Raw genomic sequence first — 24,978 nt, forward strand, 5'->3', positions numbered from 1 at the left:
AAATTGTTCTTTTTTCTTTTGTTAAATTTCTTTTATTGAGAACCTTCTTATGTGCATAATGTGTTTTTGATCATGACCAAACCCCATTCCCTCTCCTCCAATTCCTCCCCCTCTTCCATGATTCTTCCCTCCCCAACTTCTTATGTGGCTGTCTTCCTTCTCCTCCTCCTCCTCTTCTTCACTGAGTCCACTTGGTGCTCATCTATTGAAGCGTGGGTGCCCTTCCAGGAACTGAATTCTGGAAGAATACTGACTGTTCCCCTCGCAGTAGCCATCACCTACCCATAGCTGCTCAGCCGGGGGTGGGACTTTGTGACCTCCTCCCTCTGCATGCTGGGATTTTAACTGGCTTGATCTTTTGTGGATCTTGTCCGTGCAGTTACAGGGGCTGTGCCTTCATGTGTGCAGCTTCTCTGTTGTCTCCAGAAGATTCTGTTTTGCAGCAGCCCTCCCTGACCTCTGTCTCTTTTACCCATTGAGCCAGCTTGCAAGCCCCCAAATGTAAAATTCTTTACAGCAGCCTGCCTTTTTACTATTTTTCTCCTGCTTTTCTGTCTCCCTTCCTTTTCTCTTTCTTGCCTGTTTCTTTTTTTTCCTCTCGTTACATTTTTCCTTCCTTGTTTTCTTTCCTCCTTTAGAAGAATGCCGTGACATCTGAAGGCCAGAGAGGAGCTCCTCCAGTGTGGCTCATGTAGCAGTATAGGGAGTCCTGGAGGACCAAGTCTCTTTCCAGCCTTTCCTCCTGCTGCCACAGGACGAGCTCTGTCTAACTTCCCTCTTGTCTGAAAAGTGGAGTCCTGTTTCTTAACATGGTGTTCCAATACCTAGTTTGGTGAGGAAGCAGTGGTACCATGACGAGGTGGAATGGCCTTGTCTAAGGCATTTAAATAGGAACCCCCCCCCAGCTCAAAATGTTTAGGTATTGTTAGTGGACGACCTGTAGGAGCCACTGTCATTCTGAGGTGATTCCTTCACCTCTGCTCTTGCACACAGTTGAAACTTTGCTCTCATGTAAGTTCTGCACAAGTCAGAAGGGTCCATCAGGGAGGTGAGGTGACCTGTCCAGGTTCAACAGGGCTGTAGGACTGCTCAGGCCCAGCCTCCCCTTGGGTCTCCATCGCCTGGGTAGCTTGCCCTGCCCAGTCTTCAGCTCTGTCGCCACAGCCAAGTCCCTGTTGGACAAAGGTTGGGGTGGGTGCTTCTCCTTTTGTGTCCGCCTGTCACCAGCTCACAAGATGGCTTTCTCCATGGTGGCCCACTTACATTCCCACAGCAATGGGGCCACTCTAGTGCACTCCGTCAACTCATTTCCGATCTCCAGTGGTTCTCCGAGTGCCCTCCTCAGTGGCCTCCCTGGGGCTTGTTAGGAAAGTTAATCTGAGCAGCTTCTACCCAAAACCTACTATTAAATCAGAGCCTGGGTGTGAGACCCAGCACACAGCAGCCAGCGGCTCTCCAGGGCTTCTGAAGTTTGGGAACCTCTATCTTATAGGAAGTGTTTATATATAGGAATGTTTACAGAAACCGGAAATCAAGGATTCTCCTCCCGGATATACTGTCAAGTCCCACACGTGCTTAGAACACTGAGGCACTGCCAGGCCCTATCCCAGTTCCCAGTTTCCGAGGCTCCTGGTCCGCTGTGAACCTGGGAGCCTGAATAGTTCCTCAGGTGATTCTAACTGAAGCTGGGAACCAGGGATCTAACCGAATCCTCAGGGAGAGAACAGTGCCATCAAAGCACACTAACAAAGGATAGAAAAAGAAAAAAAAATGCTAAGAGAGAGAGTCTGCTCTAAAATAGAAACAGAAGAGTCCCTTGGGTTAGACATTTGCCGGAATATCTCCCTCCCATGATTTATGTGAAGCTAAAAATCATTTCACTCTTTAAACTTCTGAGTTTTGCCGCCCCTGGAAAAATCCACCATGCTGCTTTAACGTTGTGTAACATCCTCATCACTGGTGTGTCTCCTTCACTGTCCTTTCCTGAAAGCTTCTGGGAGTTCAGATGCCTGAAAAAGGAAGCTGTCACAGGGCCTCAGATCACATGAGGCAAAAGCAGCATTCGTCCCATGGAAGAGTCTGGAATGGAGAGGCCTTCCTGCTACCAGATCAAAGAAGTAAAGACACAGCGGGGGGCCATTTTCACTAACAGTGAAGATAGAATACCAGCCTCACTTTTGTGTTTTTAAGAAGAAAAGCTTAATATTAGAGAGAAAGCTGTTTTAATTTAAAGAAAACCAAGGAGGGGCAGAGGAAATGGCCCAGCCACTAAAGTGTTTTTTGTATGCAAGCATGAGGACCCGAGTTCAGGTCCCCGATACCCGTGTAATCCCAGAGCTGCAGATGTGCACACAGCCAGCTGCCTGCTCCTTGCTGGCTTGCCAGTCCAGCCAAACAATGAGCTCTAGACGCAGTGAGAGACCTGTCTCAAAAGTAAGGTGCAGGCTCAGCAAGTTATCCCAGCCGGAAAAGGTGCTTCTCACCCTGCCTGACTACCTAAGTGAGCTCTCCAGGACCCACTTGGTGGAGGCTGAGTAAACCAATTCCTTGAAGTAGTCCTCTGACCTCTATCCATGCACCACAGCCCACACAACCCCCCATGCAAAATAAATAAAAGTGAGATGCAGAAGCGATTGAGGAAGACACCTACGTATGTGCAGTCCTGAAACGGGCATACATTTGTGTACACACCAAAGGAACTGGAAAAAAATGCATACTTTCCAGATGCAGCCAATTACCTTGTTTGGAAATGCAGTTCAGCCTAGATTCGGGCTTCAATTCAAATCACAGCAGCTACCCTCTGGACCGGTTCTGAACTCAAAAGTTCCAGGCAGACATGATCACACAAGTTACTTGTCTTTTAAAATGGAAATTATAACCTCATGTTTGTGTGGCTGAACATGACTCAGGTTATGTAAGTCCTAACACATGGCCCCTAGAGGACCACGCCTGGCAGAGGGTCACTGACAGGACCTACAGCTTGCTGTTGTCAGCCCGAGTGCTTCTTCCGCATCTGAAGGTAAAAGGGTCCCGTTTTCACATCAACATCTCAGAGTGGTTACTGGCTCTGAAAATAGCTGCTGGCTTGTTTGTCTCTCCTGTAGCAGCTTAACACAGATGTTGGAGCCTAAATGGTTGATGAGCTTGGCTTTGGCAATCAGGATGAGATAGAGAAAATGCAGCCATTGCGGTTGCTGGACATGAGCAGAGGGCTTTCCGTGTGCCCAGGGCAGTCCCCAGCTCCGGCTCTGGCTGATCTGGGGTGGCATTGCCAGTCTTAAGCAGCCCTTCCCCATTCTAATCCAGGTGGGTGAGCTGCCCATCTGTCAAGTGAAAATTCTCTCTCCCCCATCCCCTCTGTGTGTATGCGTGTCTCAGATTAGTCCTACTAGATTGGCACTGTTAACAAAACCCTACTATTCTTTGAGAATTATCTGTGTGTATGCTGTTAGGTTGGGTTTGATGGAGGAGAGTTGGAGAAAAAAGAAAGTGGACAGATATCTCCGAAGCAGAACTGTTCTTTCAGGCAGAGACCGCACATGTAGCGCGGGGGTCTTAGGATTTTATAGACCTGGAAAAGGGGAAAGCTTTGGTGAGGGTAGAGTCCATTTACATGTCAGTGTCCCCAAGTCTGGAAGCGGTAGGTACCAGGAGGTCTGGTTTGTGGATAGCATCAGAAGCTTCCACAGGCGTCACCTGTCAAGCCAACTTTTCTGTCTAGAGCGGCTCGGATAGCCTGAGGTGACTGGTAATTAACCCTTCACATACAATCTCTTTTGATTGTATTCACTTCTCCAATCATCTCAGATCCCCCATCCCCTTCCCAACATTTCCTCCTCCTCCTCCTCAATCTCTCTCTCTCTGTGCATGCGCCTGTGAGACAGACATCTCATTTATGGTTGAACACTCCACAGACGCACAGTCTCTGCACTTTGACCTAAGGTCTCTGTAGTAAATACTAATCACTGCCAAAAGAATCTTCTCTGAGGAGAGCTGAGAGCCACACTAATCGATGAGAAGAGAGACGAGTATTAAGAAGGCAGCTTGGTACTCTGTCCATTTAGCACCGTAATAATAGCGGGTCCTCCCCAAGGGCCACGGATTCCTAGCCAGATTTATAGTACTAAACATGGGCTTCCTCTCGGGGGGTGGATCTTCAGTCCAACGGAAGAGCAGGTTACCCCATTAACATTCATGCCACTGTTGGTCCTAAGGGCTATCTCGCCATGCTGGTTGTTACAGCTTGCAGGGTTCACAGCTGGGCAAAGCTGTTGATGACTTTCTTTTTTTTTTTTTTTTCCCTAGCACCTAGCATAGCACCTTCTGGTACCATTAAAGCTATCCAAGCAAGAAGAAAACTCTGAGGTCAATACTGACTTGCTTTATCCATGTCCTATGATCAAAGTGTGTGGTGTCTTCAGTAACAGGGCCTTACCATCAAGCTCTTGTAGACAGCCTGTATTGTGTTGAGGGTCTTCGAGAGCCCCCCCCAAAAGAAAAAAACACAACAAAACCAAACAGCTTGAAGGACAATACTTCACAGCTGGCCCTGGGCACACATATATGATATACATAAATATGTACATGTATTAGCTAAACATCAAATGCTTGACATATTTTTCCCCCTTAGGAAACTTACGTTTCCATGTGGCTTTCTCAGACATCCTTAGTTATCTGTCCTATACCCTCATCTCTGCTGTCTCACTCCACTCCTCTCCCCACTTAAACGCCCCCCCCCTTATTCCTTCATGCTGTGTTCTACTATTCTTCCCACTTCAGGGCCTCCCCCACTTCAATAGCCCCTTTTTAGTCTCATGGCTTATACAGATACTCCAAGTTAAACACACAAATTAAATATTCAAAGCCAGGATCCACAAATGAGACAGTAAGCATGTCTTCCTAAGTCTGGATTACCTCACTCAGTATAATTTTTCCTAGTATTATCCTTTACCTGCAAAGTTCATGATTTCATTTTTCTTTATGGCTGAATAAAATGTTCCTGTGTATATGTAGCACATTTTCCATCACCTATTTATCAGTGGATGGCTCTCTAGGCTTCTTCCAAGACCAAGCTACTGCGAATACAGAAGCAATGAGCACAGATGCCCACATCTCTCTGTGGAGGGATGGAGTCCTGATTATGCCCAGGAGATGTATAGCTGGTCATACAACAGCTCTATTTCTTTTATGTAGCCCTTCCTGGTCTGGTCTGCACTACGTAGACGAGGCTGACTTTGAACTCACGGAGCCCTGCCTCTCTCTGCCTCCCAAATACTATGATTAAAGCTGTGCACCACCACACTTGGCCTCTATTTCAACTATTGGTCCTATTTTTGGGGTCCTATTCAGAACGTTCTCCTGAGCCCCCTCTGCCCTCCCCACACTTTACTCCAGAAGTTTGGTGTAACACTCAACCTCCTGGTCCAGTAGGAATTGATTTTTGTGCAGGGTGACGGGTAAGTAGAGTCCATCCTCCTACCTGTGGATGCAGTTTTCTAAGCACATTTGTTAGTCGCTTTTTTTCCCAATGTATCTTTTTGGCATCTTCATAAAAACTCAGGCAGGTATAGGTACATGGAATTTTATCCTAACCTTGACTCCATTGATCATGGGTCTACAGTAGGACACAGAGCCCTTCAGATACGTCCAGAAATTGTTCAGCTGGTCAATGGCAGATGTTTTTAGCAGAGCCATGCATTTTTTACTGCCATGGATTTGTGCTATCATGGGAATAATGACTAGTGATAGATACTCTAGTAATATTTTTATTGTTCAGAATTGTTTTGGCTATATGGAGTCTTTTAAACTTCCATGTAAATTTCAAGATTTTTTTTCCTCCAATTTCTGTGAAAAACTGGAATTCTGGTTGAAATTGCATTGAATCTGAAGTTTATTTTTGGTAGGATTGTCATTTTTCTACCAATCTATGAGCATGGGGTTGGGTGGGTCACTCCATCTTCTGGTATCTTCTCTTTAGTGTTTTCACTGTATAAATAGTTCACTTCTTTGGTTAGGCTTTCTATGTTTTTTTGTTAGTTTTGCTATTGTAAATGGGATAGTTTCCCTGATTTCTCAGTTTGTCTTTGTATACAGAAAGGCTACCAATTTGAGTATGTTAAATTTGAACCTGTAAGTCTGTCACTTTGCAGAAAGTGTTGAGGTCGTATCACTTGAAAATAGGGTGCTTTGACTTCTGAGTTGTATCCCCTTTACATCCTCCTGCCTTACTGTCCTAGCTAGGGCTGAAGAGATGAAGAGTGGACACTTTTGTCCCCTCTTGATCTTACTCGGAATGTTTTGTGTTTTTCATTAACATGATGGTGGCTGTGGGTTTGTCACATGTAGCCTTTCTTATGTCAAGATGTTTCCTTTTTCTGGTCTCCGGATTTATTTACCATGAAGGGTCCTTGGATTTTGCCAAAGACCTGTTCCACATTGAGGTGATCATATAAATTTTGTCCTTGAGTCTATTTATATGGGAATTACATTTATTGATTTATGGGATTTTCCTTAAAGTTTGGTTTGTGTTTTTTTTTTTTTTTTTTTTTTTAATGTTTTCACTAGGGAGATTAAGCTGTAATCCCTTTCCCTTCTCTCTTGCTGAGGCTTTATCTGGTTTTAGGATCAGGGTAATACTGGCTTTGAAAAATAGTTGTTCCCTTTCTGTTTTAATGACTAATCTGATAAGCACTGATGTTATTCTTTGTAGGTCTGATGGAATTCTGTGTTGACTCCATCTGGCCCTGGCTTTTTTTTTTTAGTTAGGAGATTTAAAATTGCTATCTTGAGTATATCTAAATTACTTGATAATCTTCGTTGGCCTGTGAAGGTTGTATCCATCTAGAACATCATTCATTTCTTTAGATTATACTATGACCTTATGACTCAGAATTTCCTACATGTCTGTTATACGTCCCCTTCCATCTATTATTAATTTGGGTCTTCTTTCTCCATCATCTGGTAAGTGTGTTGTTTAATTTTATCCTTACTGAGACTTACTTCATGCCCTAGTATGTCATCTATTGAGAGGTGACACGAGCTGCTCCGAATGTGATGTGTGGTCTTTGGCATTTGGTACATGCTCTGTAGATGTATGTTAGGCCCTTCTGATTTGTGGTGTCATTTAAATGCACCATATTCTTTTTTTTTCCAGTTGATTTGTCTTTCAGTTAAAACAGGGTATTGAAATCACTGTTAGAAACAACTACCTACAGACTGGGAAAGGATCTTCACCAAACCTGTATCTGACAGAGGCTAATATCCAGACTATATAAAGAACTCAAGAAGTTAAAAAGCAACAAATTAATCCAATTAAAAAATGGGAAACAGAACTAAACAGAGAATTCTCGATAGAGGAATATTGAATGGCAGAGAAACACTTAAAGAAATGCTCAAAGTGCATTAGCCATCAAGGAAATGCAAATCAAAACGACCCTGAGATTTCACCTAACACCCATCAGAATGGCTAAGATCAAAAACTCAAGTGACAGCACATGCTGAAGAGGTTGTGGAGAAAGGTGAACCCTCCTCCATTGCTGGTGGCAATGTAAACTTGTACAACCACTTTGGAAATCAATCTGGCACTTTCTCAGACAATTAGGAATAGTGCTTCCTCAGGATACAGCTATACCACTGCTAGGCATAAATCCAAAAGAGGCTCAAGTACACAATAAGGATATTTGTTCAACCATGTTTGTAGCAGCTTAATTTGTAATAGCCATAAGCTGGAAACAACCCAGATGCCCCTCAACTGAGGAATGGAGACAGAAAGTATGGTACATTTACACAATGGAATACTACTCAGCAATAAAAAACAAGGAAAAACAAGGAAATCATGAAATTTGCAGATAAATGGTGGGAACTGGAAAAGATGATCCTGAGTGAGCTGTCCCAGAAGCAGAAAGATGCACACAGTATATACTCACTCAAAGAGACATGTAATATATGATAGACCTACTAAAATCTGTACACCTAAAGAAAATAATCAAGAGAGAGGACTCTGGCTAAAATGCTCAATCCCCATCCCAAAAGGCAAAGAGGATGGACATCAGAAGGAGGAGGAAACAGGGAACAAGTCAGGAGCCTGCCACAGAGGACCTCTGAAAGGCTCTGCCCTGCAGACTATCAAAGCAGATGTTGAGATTTATGGGCAAGCTTTGGGCAGAACGCAGGGAATCTTATGAAAGAAGTGGGAAGCAGTAAGATCTGGAGAAGACAGGAACTCCACAAGGAGAGCAACAGAACAAAAAAATTTGAGCATAGGGGTCTTCCCTGAGACTGATACTCCAACCAAGTAGCATGCATGGAGATAAACTAGAACCCCTGCACAGATGTAGCCCATGGCAGTTCAGTCTCCTAGTGGGTTCCATAGTAATGGGAACAGGGACTGTCTCTGACATGAACTGATTGGCCTGCTCTTTGATCACCTCCCCCTGAGGGCTGGGGCAGCCTTACCAGGCCACAGAGGAAGACAATGCAGCCAGTCCTGATGAGACCTGATAGACTAGGATCAGAAGGAAGGAAAAGAAGACTTCCCCTACCAGTGGACTTGGGGAGGGGCATGTGTGGAGGAAGAGGAGGGAGGGAGAGGTTGGGAGGGGAGGGGGAAGGGACTACAGGGGGGATACAAAGTAAATAAAGTGTTAATAAAAAAATTAAAAAAATAACATACCAATAAAAAAATCCTAAAGTAGTGCTATTGCATCTCAAATGTATCCATTAACATAAATTAAAAAAAAAACAGGGTTTAATCTGTGGTTTAAGATTTAATACTTCTTGCTGTTTTGAAATGGGATGAGCCTGTATTTGGTGTTTAGAATTTTCATTTTCTCTTGATGATTGTATCTTTGATCAGTATCAAGTGCCCTCACTTTGTTCTGACCAGTTTTAGAGTTGTCAGCTATTAGAAGAAAGCAAGCTCTGCCCACTTGTCTAGTTCCAGTTGTTGGAATGCCTGCTCTTACCCTGAGATAGTGCTTATCTTTAATGGACGGCAGCAGAAAGAGGGGCTCTGTTCTCTAGTCCATTTGCTAGTCTGTCGGTCTGTCTCTTTGCCTCTCAATTTTTATGCAGTCTTGGCTGTCCTGAACTATCTAGATTAGGCTGGCCTCAAACTCAGAGGTCCACACGTCTCTCAAGTGCTGGATTAATATTCAGTTATCACTGGGAAGACATGTATTGCTCCTGGTATCTTGCACGACGGCCATGACTTTTGCAGATTTGTTTGGTACCAAAGTTTGTACAAATTTTTTATGACTTCAAAACGGCCCTTTTACTGCAGAGCTGAGCGACATCATCGTTTCTTTTCAGTTTTCACTTTCCCTCTTTGGCTTATCTGAATTCGTGTCAGTACTCTCCCACTCTGGGGGCCACTACAGTGAAACAAGGTTACATGAACAAAGGTAACATGAACAGAGATATGATGACAATACGGTATACAGTAACCAAGACGATTACTAATTGACTATTGGGCAAATAGTGCACCCAGCATGGATCCATTACACAAAAGGGTGATTCCCATTCTGGGGAGTCACTCCATTATGCTACTCTGACTGGCATGCAACTTCTGGAACTTTCCACCTCATGTTTTCAGACTGACTATGACACCGTAAGGCGTACTGCAAGCTTCTACCAACCAAACTCTTATCCAGTTGAGCGACACACTGCTGGTGCTTCCGACTCCACTTCTTCCCAGGATCCTCTTCTGTGGCTGGTTACTGATAGTATTTTTTAACTCAGGGAATCAAAACAGAAACACCACAGAACACGTGCCATTTACACGAACAAACTCAAAGACAACAGAATGAAGAACAGGTGAGAAGGGAAACAGTTAAGAAAAATTGAGTATCTTGATATTAAAACTGAAGGACAAAAATGCGCTACTTTCAAGAGGATGCAGAGACCGTTTAGTGGTGAAGAGCACTTGTTGGCCTTGCAGATAACCCCGTTTTCGTTCTCAGCAGAGTGGCTCACAACCATCCAGGACTCTAGGATCAGAGCTCTGATAACCTCTTCTCACCTGTGCGCACTGCACAGGTGATGCACACAAACTTATTCACGCTCATACATGTAAATAAACTCATTCATGCTCAGACATATATGTGAATAAAAATAAATGTATCATAAAACTAAGTTGTTCTTACTTTAAATTTTTTTTGTTTGTTTTTGTTTTTGAGACAGGGTTTCTCTGTGAAGCCCTGGCTGTCCTAGACTTGCTTTGTAGGCGAGGCTGTTCTTGAACTCAAGAGATCCTCCTACCTCTGCCTCCTGAGGGCTGAGATTAAACGCGAGTGCCACCATGCCCAGCTACTTTTAGTTTCCAATAATGTCAAACTATTAAAAACCTTCATCACCAACAGAAAAATGTTTACTTTTCTCAAACCTGGAGGACTTGTGTTTAGGTGATCAAACTTTCCCCATACTGATTGCTTTTTAAAGACCTGAAATAAATTGTGATTTTTGATTTGCTTTTAAGAAAAATATTAGGAAAAGGCGCATGAAGTTACCATCTTATAGGTCCAAAATGGTTAATACAGACAATTCTATGTCTCATCCAACAGATGTGTGGGCTGAGGAAGCCGACATCTGGAGCTACTTATCTGTGACAGCAAAGTGGAAAATGCCAGCTTGTTCACTCAGCACTCAAAGACTTCATGTGACCTGTTTTGAGCAAGAGAGCCTTTTGATGGCACTTTAGGATGCTGCCTCTGATACCCTAAGATAAAAAAAAAAAAAGGCGTAACAAACCGGCATTGTCGACTCTGAGGTGGCACTACTGTCCGCAGGTTTTAGCTGTGACAGGGCTGTAATGTGTGCGAGGGCCCCGAGCTGGACATTTGCTTGAGAGAAGTAGAAAAACGTTCCCAGAGTGTGAGTCACAATAGGTGATTATAGGAACTGACTCAGGATAACAACATTATTAACTAGGGAGGGGAAGTCTGGCTGTGGGACAGGCAACTTCCACGCTATGACTTTCTGTGCTGCTTGGATATTATCAATGAGGATTTTTTTTTTTAAAATAATACTTGTACAGCATCACAAAAGCAAAGAGCTTCTGGTTTAACTGAAAGATAGTTTAACAGATGAGCTGGTCTAACACACTGATAGCCCAGTCTGTTCTGCAGGCCTTCTATACTTATAAGGACTAGAGAGGACGGTGTACTTGCAGACATGCTCATTTCTAATGTTCTCAATCAGTTTGCTTTAGGTTGAAGTATTTAGCTTTTAACTCAGTGTGTGTGTGTGTGTGTGTGTGTGTGTTATCTGTTGCTGAACACAGAATGAACACCTTGTTTACAAGAGCTTCAGGCAACGACTTACTTGTCATTCTGGACTTCGATTCTCCTCAGACAGAACTCCAGCTCTTTGCTCCTTAGCACTCACCAAATACTTGACTGCACTACAGCTCAGGCTGATGTGTTCGTGTGGTTATTTTCCTGGATACAGAAGGCTGAACCTCTATAAGAAAGGGGACAGTTAAAGTGTAGACCTAAGCTGAACTTGTTCCAAGCAAGATCAACGTACTGAGTTCGTAAGATGTAATTCCACACAGACCAGCTCCTGAGTCTGGGCATTGCTGACACTGAGCAGGTGATCATTTACACTGTGTTTACAGCAGCCCTTGCCTCTTTACCAGCCGGGTGCCCAAAGAACCCTTTCCTAGCTGTGCCAATTCTTCAAGCTAGCATCTCCTGCGGGACAAAATCACTTCCAATTCACAAACAGTGGGATAAATTGCCTGTTGATTTTTTGGACTTTGTAATGTCCTGTGGCCCAGATAGTTCTACTTAGTATTGAGTTATCAACGGCAGCTCAGAGCCAATGTATTTTTCTACGTGAGTATATAAACCTTTCTGCCTCTGTTTTACTTTTGAGATCCACTGAGAAGACTGGGTAATTGAATTTCTCTGAAATGCCATCACTGCATCTGACCTAGCACTGTACTCTAGTGCCAGCCAAATGAGGTAAAACAGACCTACACACACACACACACACACACACACACACACACACACACACACACACACACGAGAGTAATTAAGAGACAACTAACTGTTCTGTTTGTAGTTAGATTCCAACAAAAATCTATGAACAAACTATTAAAACTGACTTTCAAAACAGTTGCTGGATATAAGCACCTTATGATAGCATTCTCAGAGAGAAAGTAAGAGAAAACGAATAAAAAGTCAAAGCAAAAACAAATTTGCTAGATATACAAGACCACTAAGAAGAAAGCTGAAATAAATGGATAGACATTTCATGAACAGATAAACTTTAAAAATGTTAAGTCTTAGACTAATCTACGGTCCAGTGGTGATTTCATTACACTTGCCAAGCGGATTCTAGAGACAGGATCGGGAACAGGTAATGTGATTCTGAAGATGCAAAAGACACAGTCATACAGTACTTACGGCAATTTGGGATTGGTTTAGTGACAAGCGAGTTATATAGTAAATTGGACCTGGAGACCTATGCATTTATGGGAAACTGATGTATGATCAAGGTAGCAGGTCAGGCTCATCTCCTGGAGAGCTGTCATGCTCGTTTGGTTCCTATAAAAAACCCTGAGTTTTCCAAGGTCACCAAGAAGGGGAAATAATGATTGAAAACCAAGTTATGGTTAGACAGGGCACACACACACACGGTTATATAAGGCAGAACTCACAAGGGACAGCATAACCTACCTGAGCATAGGTACTTCTACACTTCTACAGTACAAGCTCCAAACCAACAGTGCTAATTGCACTTGAATGCAAATACTGGGAACAAAACATCACACAATCTATAATTTTAAGTCATTTATTTCAATAGAAATATTTCAGAAAACTGTTCGTAAATTCATTTTACGTTAGCTTATGCAAACACACTGAAGATCACATACTCACTTCTGCATATTAAAAAGAAACAAAACCAGAGAGGGGACCAAGTCGCACATCACTCAAGGAGGTCATAGTGCAAGTAAATGCTTCATCATTAAGTACCTCAAGTTAACTGGGACAATAAATGAAAACGGCTTGTGTGGTTTTGTGTTTTGTTTTGGTTTTGGTTTTGTATTACTAGCTTTGGGTCATTACCCCAACAAATGTTTGAGTCCTTCTTCCACGTTTCTTCAGTGGGCTGTCAAAGAGTGGACATCAACAACCAAGGGTAGAAACACCTGAGGGCGATTCTATCAGCTGGCTATCTTCGTCACACCCATTAAACCAGTGCTTCTTGGAGACATTGTAGTAAGGGTGACATCTTCAAGGACATGACATTTGTTACCTGGCAGTTAAGTTTGAAATATTCTGCTAAGATTTGGCATTTTCTTCCTTCCTATTTCCAAGCACTCCCTGGATTCCTTTAACTCTATTTTGCAGACCAATTGGCTGAAATCAGATTTTAAATTATGCTAATAACTGTCAAGAAACAGCTAACTCTTTCCTTGAGTCCAAAGACCACGTGCACCTACATGTCTCTTCTCTAAGGGCCCTGAAAACAGCATTCCTGCTCAGACAGACGACAGTGTCTCCTGGCCTTCCAATGTCCTAAAACAAACTTTCAGCTTTGGCTGAGAAACCTTTATTATTTATTGATTGATTGGTTATTAGTGCTGCTTCTTTTTTGCACAGTTTCAAGCAAGCAATAACCAGCAGGATGAGGGAGTGCTTGTCCACTCTGCTTAAATAGAAAATAAGCTTCACTTCCGGCGGAAGGGACTGCCACCACAGCACCTGAGTAAACTGCGAGGCCTTCCACGTGCATCTCATTCCTTTAGGATTTTCCCAAAAGGCCTTATTGCCAAACCCAAGCTCAACACAACACGAAATACAAATATCCTCAGCTAGTTGGTGGTTCTTCAAAGCCAGCATTAAGAGGCTCATCAAAATTGTGGATCTACTTTTAACCTACTTGGTCAAGAGTGCAATGGGGGGGGGGGGTTATTTGAAAAAAAAAAAATTAAGATTGGAGGACTGCAAATATCCAGATGTCTACGCAGTCTTCTTCAGGACTGTGAGATTAAGCAGGGAGAGAGGGCCTGCACACCACTCACACCAGAGGGTTAAGAGGGCAGGTGATTTTAGCCATCCTCAATGCCCTAAAACTGGTCTTCAGGTTGATAAGGCACAGACCTAATTTTCTCCACACTATGGCTGGACATAGGTAAAATGCAATTTCTCTCACTGAACTGAAGAGCCAACTTCCACCCATCTCTTCAGTAGAATTCTCAAATTGAAAAGTGATTTTAGACAGAAGCTATTTTTAGGGAAGGAAAAGGTTCACATGTAATTTGTCAGTACTACTCAATAGCAATTTTTATGTCTCAGAGGCAAAATAAAAATAAAAAAGCAATACCCTCCCGGCTGTACAACCAGGATGGCACTATGTTTCTAAAAAAATAATATAAAAGAAAATGGATGCGAGCCCTAGGAGGAGGCTGCAGGCAGACACACCCACCACTTGCTCTGCGGCCCTGCGAGCAGCAGCGGTCCTTACTGCTGCTATCCCAGCACGGTGAGTGAAGTTTGGCTGAGTTTTCAAAAGGACCCAGTTCTTTGAAAAGCCTGGGGGTAGAGGATTTCCTCTGATTATAGCCTATCTTCCACTGCACGATACTGGCACCTCTTATTTGCAGAAGGTAAAAAGATGGCTTAAAACCCACTTAGACAGGAATGTGCCTCATGAACCAGGAAGGAAACCAACAGAGGATGTGTTATCTTAACACGCCAGTGAGTTAAGTCAATTAGTACTGATTCCAATCAGTATGTTGCCTCACAGTTTTAAATATATATAATTTACAAATTTAACCTCAGGAAAAAGGGCTGTATGCTGAAGTCATCTGGACAGCTAAACACTAATAGTTCCGAGATTGATGAGGCTGCACTCAGAGGGACCCATTTCAACTATCAAGGGCCCTATGCATGACTCCATTCCTCCCGAATAACAATGTGCTTGTTGGGCTTCTGTGTAAGTCTCTAGGAAGAAAGAGGCCACTCATCAAAACTCTGCAGCTATGAACGTCCTGACTGACCAGACATCAAGACCCAACAGCAACAGAACTGTTTACACAGAAAACATGGTTGCCATCAAAACACATTGCCTAAGAAGAGAGGAAAAAATATACAATTTCAAATTGGATCCTTCTTTGAATTGTTTACAAAAATACACACTGAACCAAACCAAACAGAAAGATGTATTTCATCAATTCTCTTTTGATCCTTACAGTTAGGTAGTATATGGAGAACATTCTGAAAAGCGAGCACATGAGGCCTAAAACAGTGCTTGGAGCGCTATGCAGTCAATTTCATAGGTACACTTTAAAGACGAACTTATGGAAAAGAAACCTTCACATTCAAATAAGTTGTCAGATGAGATATGGCCAGTGCTATTCACTGTCGCACCAGGACAAGAATACCCTGTCCAGCCTGCTTATAAACCAGCTTAATTTAAATTTTAATTGAATTTCTAAAGAGTTATCCTTGGCTATGACATAAACAAATGAGCTTTAATGTTCATGGAAAATGAGCCAGTGAGTCACTAATTTATAACTGAGGGTAGGTGTAATAGGACTCATTCCCCAATAAAGGACTCAAATATTTAACATAGTTTGGCAATGTTTTTTTTTTTTTTTTTGCTTCAATTATCTGATATCATTTTGTGAATTATAGATTAAAAAACTCACCTACTCTAACTCATCTCTCTGTTTCCAAAATTATCCTGAACAGCAATGACTGATCTTTAGAGCAAATTCAAAGGTAGAAAAATAGTTTTAGTTTCAGGCAGAGGCCACGATGCTAACGGAGACTGGCTAATCGAACCTGAACACGGTTCCTCTCTACACACCTGTGTCTAGAGCTGGGTGTAGCAAACTCGGCTTCCATCTCAGTGCTTTCTCTTTGGCAAAACTGTGAGGCCAGCCTCAGCTAGCTGAGCATCTCCACAGACTAGATTCACCTACAATGTAGCTTATTTATGACAAAGGAGTAATAAAATAGCCACAGGGTTTTCATTCACAGTATCTCAAAAACAGCATGCATACTATTTCAAATATTATTTCAGGAGCAAAATAAACTAAAGAATTGCTAAAAAAAAGAAAAAGAAAAAAAAAAGGCTAACGAAAGTAAGATGTGCAAGGTCAACACTGTAATACTGCTGGCTACACGGTAAAGTCTGCGCAGACCCAACACGGGGTAAGCTTAGACCATTATTTGAAAAATCATTCTGCATAGGCAACACTTGCCTTCCCCTGCTTGTCAATGAAGCCCCAAATAATGTATTTCTGTCACATGACACACAGGTTTCAATTATTTAAATTAGAAACACTTAGAAAAGGCTTTCTGCTTTCTCTCAGACTGATTTCCTTTTTAGCTAATTATTGTACAGACAGCATTTTCTAATTAAGCTCCATGGACATGAGCAAAACTTCTGATAAATACAATTCTGATGCAATTCTTTAAGGCTACAAATGTGAGAAATTCACATGAGACGTGAAGAAAAAGCACTGTTAGGAGGTACCTGTCAGTCAAGACCTTCCCACGTGGCCCTACCAGTAAGAGGCGCAACCCATAGCAGTCTACTGAAATGGTGTTTGGCTAAAGTTCTAAGCTTTACCAAGGGCAACACTCACTGTGAGGATCAAATGTGTTACTGCCTAGTGCTCTCTCAAAATTGCTGGGTCAGTTACTAACAAAGCATGGTTTTTAGGCTGGGGACCGACCAACTTTCTGAAAAAATGTTCTGGGACATTTTGGGAAGTCATACAAGAGAAGGTTTTATATTTTTAACTTCCAGAACTGCAAACTTTGCCTTTATTCTTCTTAAAATTGTTTCATCTTACAATAAAATACATACACATACATGAAGAATCTTTTAAACAGGTATGCTTTTGAACCTCACACTGAACAAAAAACAAATTCAATTAAAAAAAAAAAAGTCTGGCACGACGCTGTTACACATTGCAAAGGGCAGGGTCTGCCCGTGACCATGACCCCTGTGGCCGGAGAATCCACACGCTTTGAGAAAAGCTGCAAAACCTCAGCTTGGGATTACCGTTCTCTTAGGCAGGTTTGTGGCCCAACAATGAATTCATATAGGAAGTTTAACTTGAACCCCAGTTAGAAACAACCGTGTTTCTGGAGCCTGCTGGCACGTGAACACTTGGCCTCCGTGCCTCCTGCAGATCATGCTCTCTGTCTAGCACTGAATTCCACATGGTAGTGTTGAAATAGATCCCTCATCCAAAGTAACACACATCCCATCCCAAGCAAACCCACAGCTTACATCATCATCATCACCTCATTCCACATCTTGCAGTGGGAAACTCGAGGAAGCTGTTCTCAGAGCCTGAGCAGACCCTGTAGGTAGGGGCTGTCGGCTGCTCCTCACAGGTGCTCTCCCCGCATCTAAAACAGCTCCTGATGGAATCCATAAGAAATGTTTTTCCTTTTTAAAGTGTATCTAAAAAAGATGGTTTCCCCTCCAAAATTAGTACAAAGTTAAAAGAAATGCAAATTAGCTACAATTTATTCCAAGCACAGCACCGCCAGAAGATTCACACACACTATTTGGTGTTGGTTTTCCTCTCACTCTGTTAAGGCAGTGGTTTCCACAGGTCAGTTTGGAGATAAGAAGCATAGTTCATGGCAGTTTGTTTTGCAACTCCAATTTGTTCTCTGGGAATATCTCACTTTATTCCCTGAAATTAGTGCTTTTGGTTCTGAGCTCCGGAGGCTGGGCTGAGCCTGGGGGCTCTTCCTGGCACGGGATGGTGCAGCTGGGGCTCTCGGCAAGTCCTTGCTCCATGTGGGAACAATGGTATACCTCTTCTTTCTCAGGCTTTTACTCAAAAGTCATCAAGTTTGTAGGAACCTAAAAAAATACAAGCAGCCCACACTGACTGTTACTGCTCCAAGCTGACTGCTTTTAGCTGTTATTTTTCTAGCCACTGAATACAACTGTCACTATGTCCTAAAGTGATTTTTAACCCCCAATTCACTCTGGGATGAGGGTTATGCAACTTGAAATTTAATACATAAACTGTATTATTATACACGGAATACAGGGTTTCTTGTTAAGCTGTGTTCAACAATTTATATAAAACTAAATGAGTTAAATCAGCATTTATTTTGTCCTGTTATTTAGTCAAACTCAAATCATTCTAACCTATGTATCTTTCTTGAGACAAGGTCTCAACTTTGCAGCCCATGGCAGCCTTGAACTTGTGAGTGCTGGAAATAGAAGCACACGGTTTAAATATCGTTAAAAGGAATTTGATAGCAGATGCTTCAGAGATTTAGACCAACCAGTGAGTCTGGCGTGCCCAATCATTTTAGCAAATCACCGAGTTAATAAGCTTTCTCCAGTAGATGTACCTGGACAAGAGGAAGGACCCAGGAGTTTTCATCCCTTACAGGGGCCTAATGAGTGTTTACTGAAATAAATAAATGAATCAAACATGGCAAAACTTTGTAGAAGAGAATTTCAAACATTATAATCAATTTCTCTATGTACATTTAAAAAAAGCTACACTCAAGAGTCTTACAGAAAATATGAAGTACCGACTCCTCAATAAAAACATAAAGAGTCATATTTACTAATAGGCAAAGTTGTCTGACATTTTCTGACTGAAAGATAAACAGGTTATACACCTATCAGTTTAGCACTTTGAGCTTACACTGTACTTAATTTGATTTCTTGTAAGTCTGAATTAAAAAAAAAAATTGTGGTGCTGGGGATGAAACTGAGAGGCTTGCCAATGCTGGTCAAGTATCTTATCATAGGGCATACATAACTCCAAAACCCAACGACTCTCTACCTAAGGATTACGGAGGGTTCACTGAGCTAGCCCAGGCTTCCCAGTGTCGGCAGTGCTGGGCTGTCAGTGGTCCCCTCCTTGCCCCTCAGTGGCTCAGCAGCTCTCACATGCCAGCAGGCATTCTAGCAAATCTGTTTACCCCTGGAGCTGGAGTTACAGGTGGATGGGTCCCCAGACATGCCTGATGTAACTTGACCTCCAGTCCTCTTCAAGAGCGGCGAGAACTCTTAACCACTGAGCAATCTCTTCAGCCCCTCATGCCAGCTTTGCATAAAGACGTCTACTAGATAATGTCGTAACTGAGTTATAATTCCAGTGCTCATGTGTTTAAGTTTCATTTACCTGTGTCTGTCTAAAACACGGACTTCACGTCTTACTGACCGCTATCAACAAGTTAACACCATTAGGAACATTATTCAGCTGGGTGTGCTAGTGCATGCACACAACCCCAGCACACAGGTGCTAAGGCAGGAAGATGACAATTTTGAGGCCAGCCAGGCTAACATGTTAATGAACCTATCTCTTAAAGGTTACAGATTCTGAGGAGGAGGGGGAGGGGGTGAGGGAGGAAGAAGAAGAGGAGGAGGAAGAGATGGTCACCTGTTGCTTGTTACTCTGGCAGGCCGCACTCAAATGCTTAAACCACAGCATTGCATTCATCCTGCTGCCAGCTTGAAACTTGTATGAATTTCCTAAAATAACCAAAAGCAAGCAGAAAACAATAAAATTAAAGACTATACCACAGAATACTCCTGCCATGTATGAATGAAATATGACTACAGAGCTCAGTTTCAGAATTCTGTTCATTTAACCTGATTTCCCAATGTGGAACTTTTTGTGCTGTAAGCGAATACGATCTTATTTAGAAAGTCACCTAAATGTTAACCACAGTACTGTGTGCTTCTGTAGCTATGTCTGCAGAACACTGTCATGCCCACCCCTTACTGTGTACTCAATCTACTCTGCCCATGCCAGGCAAACACTATATCCTCAGACCCCAACCCTGGCTCCATTCTGCAGGGACTCATGCTCTAGGGACTCAGAACCTACACTCAGCAGCGGCCCGTGTTTCCTTTGAGAGTCTACTCAAGAACTCTACGGTTTCAGAAGCTGCTGTCTTGTCTTTGTGGAGTGATCATAAGCTGTATTAATCCTGCTGTTTGCTGAACTGAGATGCAAGCATAACTATTTAATCTGAATAAAAAAATCTGTAACTTCATTGGTCAAGCATACAATTTACATTAGTAAATAAGAATGCTAGTATGGACCATAAGAACCTTGTTTACTCTGAAATATTTCTATGAAGTACGCTACGAAAATGGAAGGAAACCAAAGAATTTGTTAGCAAAACTCAATAAAAGTGATCCCCATTTTAAAAAATGCAATTTTATGATGAATGCCCAAGGGATTCTTAAAAGAACGGAGAGTAGGGCATTCTTCCTAAGTCGATTTACAATCACTGAAAAATTTCATAATTCTTTTCTTGCATCTAACATACATTTAATTTTTTCTTTAAAGCTATAATACACAGAAAGCTGTCTGGTAATACAAAAATCACGTCTGATAGACGTAAACACACAGCTGTGAAGGTAAAGGTAATCTATTTCAGTAAAAGTTGCTGAGTGGATGATTCGGGCCAGATGTGCCAGAACTTTGCACATGGAGTCCTATGTGGTGGTTGTCAGCAGCAGCTGGTCATCGTTCTGAAGGAAGCTCAGCAACTGACAGGGATTTTCTGTGACCTGTGAGAGCCACTGAGGGTGCAGCAGGCCAAGAAGCATGATTCTGACAAGCCCACTCTCCAATTTTTCTCACTTCTCAAACATTCTAATGAATGTTTCCACATATTACATATAAGGTATTTTATTTTAGAAAGGGACCAAGCAAGCAGTTATAGTAACAATAAAAGTTATGTACGGCAACAGCTTTCTTCAGAACTTGAGAGTGACTGTTACTCTGGGCACAGATGATGGTGTGCTCTGAATTACGTATAGCAAGCCTCTGTTCAAAGTTATGGTATGCAGAATCCATGGTCTGGACTACTTGGGCTTCTAACTTAAGTTTAAAACACGATTTAGAATAAACACATGCAATTCCTCAAACATTTCCTTGCTGAGCCAAGATCAGGCTCAGGAGTTAGTGCCTGCAGGACCTTTTACTAATTGGACACCTCACCTTTCTCGGAGTCAGTCAGCAGAAAGAGGTCTGGATGCTCTGGATCATCAGCCATCATTACCATCCATCCCACCACAGACACATTCTTATTTGACGTTGATTTGAACTGAGATGACAGATGAGAAGAGAAAGCAGAGATGATCTTTACTTTTGCAGCCAGTTCTCAGTCAAAGGCAAGTGTTAAAGAGCTTATTTTCAGTGTGTCCTTAGGAGATAAGATGTGTGACTTAATGTAGCTCAGGTCAGCCTCATGTCCTCTTTAGGTAGCCTCCCACTGTGAAGTCAACCCAGGGTCTACTTTCATCACACCCACACTGTCCCACTCTCCATTTCCAAAGGGCATGCCTGTGAATCTGTGGTTTCTTCTAGTCCCTTAGAGACACAGCTGTCTCCCAACACCTGTGCTTCTTCAGCCCGATATCTCATACTCCATCGAGGCTATCAGACAATTACTTGTATTTCACAAAACCAAGAAAGATTTTTTTATTTTTATTTAAAAAATAAAAGGTACTTTAGCATGTGAGTTACTTTCATAGTTAACCATTCTCTTCTGCCGAGAAAAGGGTAAAGGCACAGGAGCTCCACAAGGGGAGGAAAAAAATTCCTGGGCCCAGGGATATTTTCTGAGACTGATACGCCAACCAAGGACCATTCATGGAGAAAACCTAGAACCCCTGCACAGATGTAGCCCATGGCAGCTCAGTATCCAAGTGGGTTCCCTAGTAAGGAGAACAAGGGCTGTCTCTGACATAAACTCTTTGATCACCTCCCCCTGAGGGTGGAGCAGCCTTACCAGGCCACAGAGGAAGACAATGCAACCAGTCCTGATGAGACCTGATAGGCTAGGATCAGATGGAAGGGGAGGAGGACCTCCCCCATCAGTGGACTGGAGGAGGGGCACGGGTGGAGACAAGGGTGAGATAGTGGGTTTGGGAGGGGACAAAGGAGAAGGCTACAGTTGGGATACAAGTGAATAAACTGTAATCAATAAAAATATTTAAAGAAGAAAAGGAAAGGGTGTTATAAAGAGCAGAAAATAAGGCTGATCTCAGTAACATAAATAAAAAATGTTTAAATACTGGCAACATAGACCTAGCAATATGTAAACAAACAAACAAACAAAAAAACCTGCCAGAAGTCACAATACACAGTAAAAGTCAAACTGAATTAACACTTCCACCATGTAATTAGTAGTGGAGTATGGCTTGGTTAAGTGAAAAACTTTATTAATTAAAATAAGAATAAGCAACAAATTTACTAAGTATTGTAGAAGAAAAAACACAAAAATCATGAAGTTCACTAAGCTAACATTACTAACTAAAGATATGATTTACTCATATATGCAACCAAAACCAAAGGGAATTTCATTATTCCTGGTGACCAGAAAACTTAATTTGCCTTGTAAGCTCAAATATTTACCAATAGAACAAATACATTATGACAAATTCATGAAATAGAAGCCTACTAGCTATGAAAAAGAAAATTACAACTCTAGGCATCAAAAATAACTTGCAACAGTATAAGGCAAAGGACATGCTCTTCAGAATGCACATGCATGGTCCTTGGTTGGTATATCAATCTCTACAGGATCCCCTAGGCCCAGGTCTTTTTGGCTTTGTTGGTCTCCTGTGGAGCTCCTATCCTCTCCTGATCCTTCTATTCCCCCAGTCTTCCATAAGACTGGCTGCACTCTGCCCAAAGTTGGGCTATGAGTCTCTGCATCTGCTTCCATCCCCTGCTGGGTGAGTCTTTCAGAGGACATCTATAGGAAGGTCCCCTCCTCTTCCTGGTGTCTATTTGCCCTTGTGTATGAGGATGAAGCATCCTCCCTAGGGACCTCCCTGTTATTTAGCTTCTTCAGGTCTGCTCAGATGTAGCGGACAGGCACCTCAGTCTCCATGTGTGTCCCCTAGTAAAGGAAAGCAGGGGCTGTCTCTGACATGAACTCTATTGTCCACTCTTTGATCACTTTCCCCTGACGGGGTGGCCTAGACAGGCTACAGAGGAACAGGACTAGGCAGTTCTGATGAGGCACTATAGGCTTGGGTCAGATGGTAGGTAATATGGACTAGAGTTGGGTAATAGAGGAGCAGAGGGAGGGAGAGTGGGACCAGGAAGAGACGAGGAAGGAGGCTACAACTGGGATATAAAGTGAATAAATTTAAACAGAAAATGAAAGAAAAAAAAATTCAGCGTGATTTCTGAAACAAACAAACACAACAACAAACAAAAAAACCCCAAAACAATGCACATGCAGCCGGATGGGGTGGTGCACACCTTTACCCAGAGTTCCAGGACAGCCAAGGCCACATAATGAGACCCCGTCTTAAAAAAATGTATATACAACCCTCTTCAGTGCACTTAACAGCAACAAAACCCCGAAAGATGTAGCAAACTTCCAGGTAATAAATGGGCTATTGAAAGGACAGACAGTTACCAAAATATAAAAATACAAATAAATAATCTAAAATGTGTTTAAAATCCTTAGCCACTAGGGCAGTGGTTTTCAACTTTCCTAATGCTACAATCTGTAATGTAAATTCTGGATTCTTTGTAAACTCAGTTATGTTATGTAAATATGTTTTTGTTTTAATCCCAAGTGTGGGATTTTATTTGGGCTTTAGCTTGTCCACAGCCGATAACTGTCCTGTGCACGTGGCTTTTGCCAGCTGGTAACAGCCTTCCTGGTGCTGTGGCATGGAGAAGGGGGTGGTTTAGGGCTTGAGGCTATGAGAGCCCAGATGCAGAAGGCTTGGCATGTAGTGGTGGCAAGTGGCAAGAAGCGCCCTGAAGAAACCACAGACAGATGGTGGCAGTTTGGAGCAGACAGATGGAGAGAAACGCTTCGGGGCACAGCCGGGTGGAGGAGACTGCTGGCTGGGTTTGCTGTTGATGGAGATTGGTATATCCCCCCAAAAAACCCTATGACCCTGAACAGTGGGGGGAAGTAAAGGGGTCTGTGCCCCCTCTCCCTACTAACCCTCTCTCCTCTCTAGGCTTAGGGTGTAGGTGGAAAGAAAGGGGTGCTGGTAGAGGCTTAAACACCCAAATAAAGTAGAGTTTTAAAAACAAGCACTACAACTACCCTTTAATATAATTCCTCTTGTTGTGGTGACCCTGAACCATAAAATTATTTTCATTGCTACTTCATAACTGTAATTTTGCTGTTATGATTTGACCCCAAAGGGATGGAAACCCACAGGTTGAGAACTGCTGCACTATAGAAATGCAAAGTAGAACTACACTGAAGTCCCACCTCACCCTTGTCTAGATTCTCAGACGACCAATGCTGCTCAGGCTGTGGGGAAGGAGGAAGTCTTATTTATTGATGGTGTGAGTGCAGTCAGAGCAGAAATGAAAGTGGAGGGTGTATGACCCAGCTGTATCACTTCTAGCACATCCCTACGTACAGTCTACCACAGCAGACACTCACACTTCCTCGTCTATTGCTTCTCCATCTACAATACTAAGCAAATAAAACCAACCTAGATGCCCATCTCCAGAAAGCATGGGTAGTAAAACTGTGGCTACATATACAATAACAGAAGAGAAACAAAATGACAACTGTAGGAAATGGGCACAGCTGAAAAACACTAAAGAAGGTAACCCACATTCATACGCAGACCCTAGCTTCAATGTTTATGTATGTGTAATATGTGTGGGTATAGGGCCATGTAATTAGAAAGACCAGAGGAGGAAAGGCTGTCGGGAAGAGGGAAAAAAACATGTAACATAAAGTGAGAACAGAGGCTTCTGGGGGAAAGAAGAGTGAGGTATAGGCTGGGGGCAGTGGGGAAGACGGGGAAGTGAGAAAGCAGACTGCACTAACCACTGCCCACTCAGGCCTCCCCACTGTTGGCAAAACTGCTCTATTAGTCTGAGACAGATTTTTTTCCCCCTTTGTTCTTTTTGAGACAGAGTCTCTTTATGGAGTCCCTGCTGTCCCGGAACTCACTAGAGTGACCTTGAACTCACAGAGATTCTAATTCCTCTGCCTTTGAGTGCTAGGG

At 42.6% G+C, this 24,978-nt stretch overlaps 1 protein-coding gene across 15 annotated transcripts in view; it reads right to left on the minus strand.

Moving 5' to 3' along the window:
* Positions 1–16,749: 16,749 nt before the first annotated feature.
* Positions 16,750–24,978, minus strand: part of Ralgps2 (Ral GEF with PH domain and SH3 binding motif 2) — a 123,793-nt gene continuing 115,564 nt past the window's right edge. For all 15 annotated transcript variants that reach the window (XM_060364505.1, XM_060364504.1, XM_060364500.1 and 12 more), the window contains 3 exons: positions 20,969–21,074; positions 19,394–19,485; positions 16,750–17,847 (listed from right to left, as the gene is read on the minus strand). In XM_060364505.1, coding sequence (XP_060220488.1) covers positions 17,818–17,847; positions 19,394–19,485; positions 20,969–21,074 — 228 coding nt within the window. In that variant the 3' untranslated portion in view covers positions 16,750–17,817. The remainder of the gene's footprint in view (positions 17,848–19,393; positions 19,486–20,968; positions 21,075–24,978) is intronic.

The sequence above is a fragment of the Meriones unguiculatus genome, chromosome 11, assembly GCF_030254825.1.
Source record: "Meriones unguiculatus strain TT.TT164.6M chromosome 11, Bangor_MerUng_6.1, whole genome shotgun sequence".
Lineage (NCBI taxonomy): Eukaryota > Metazoa > Chordata > Mammalia > Rodentia > Muridae > Meriones > Meriones unguiculatus.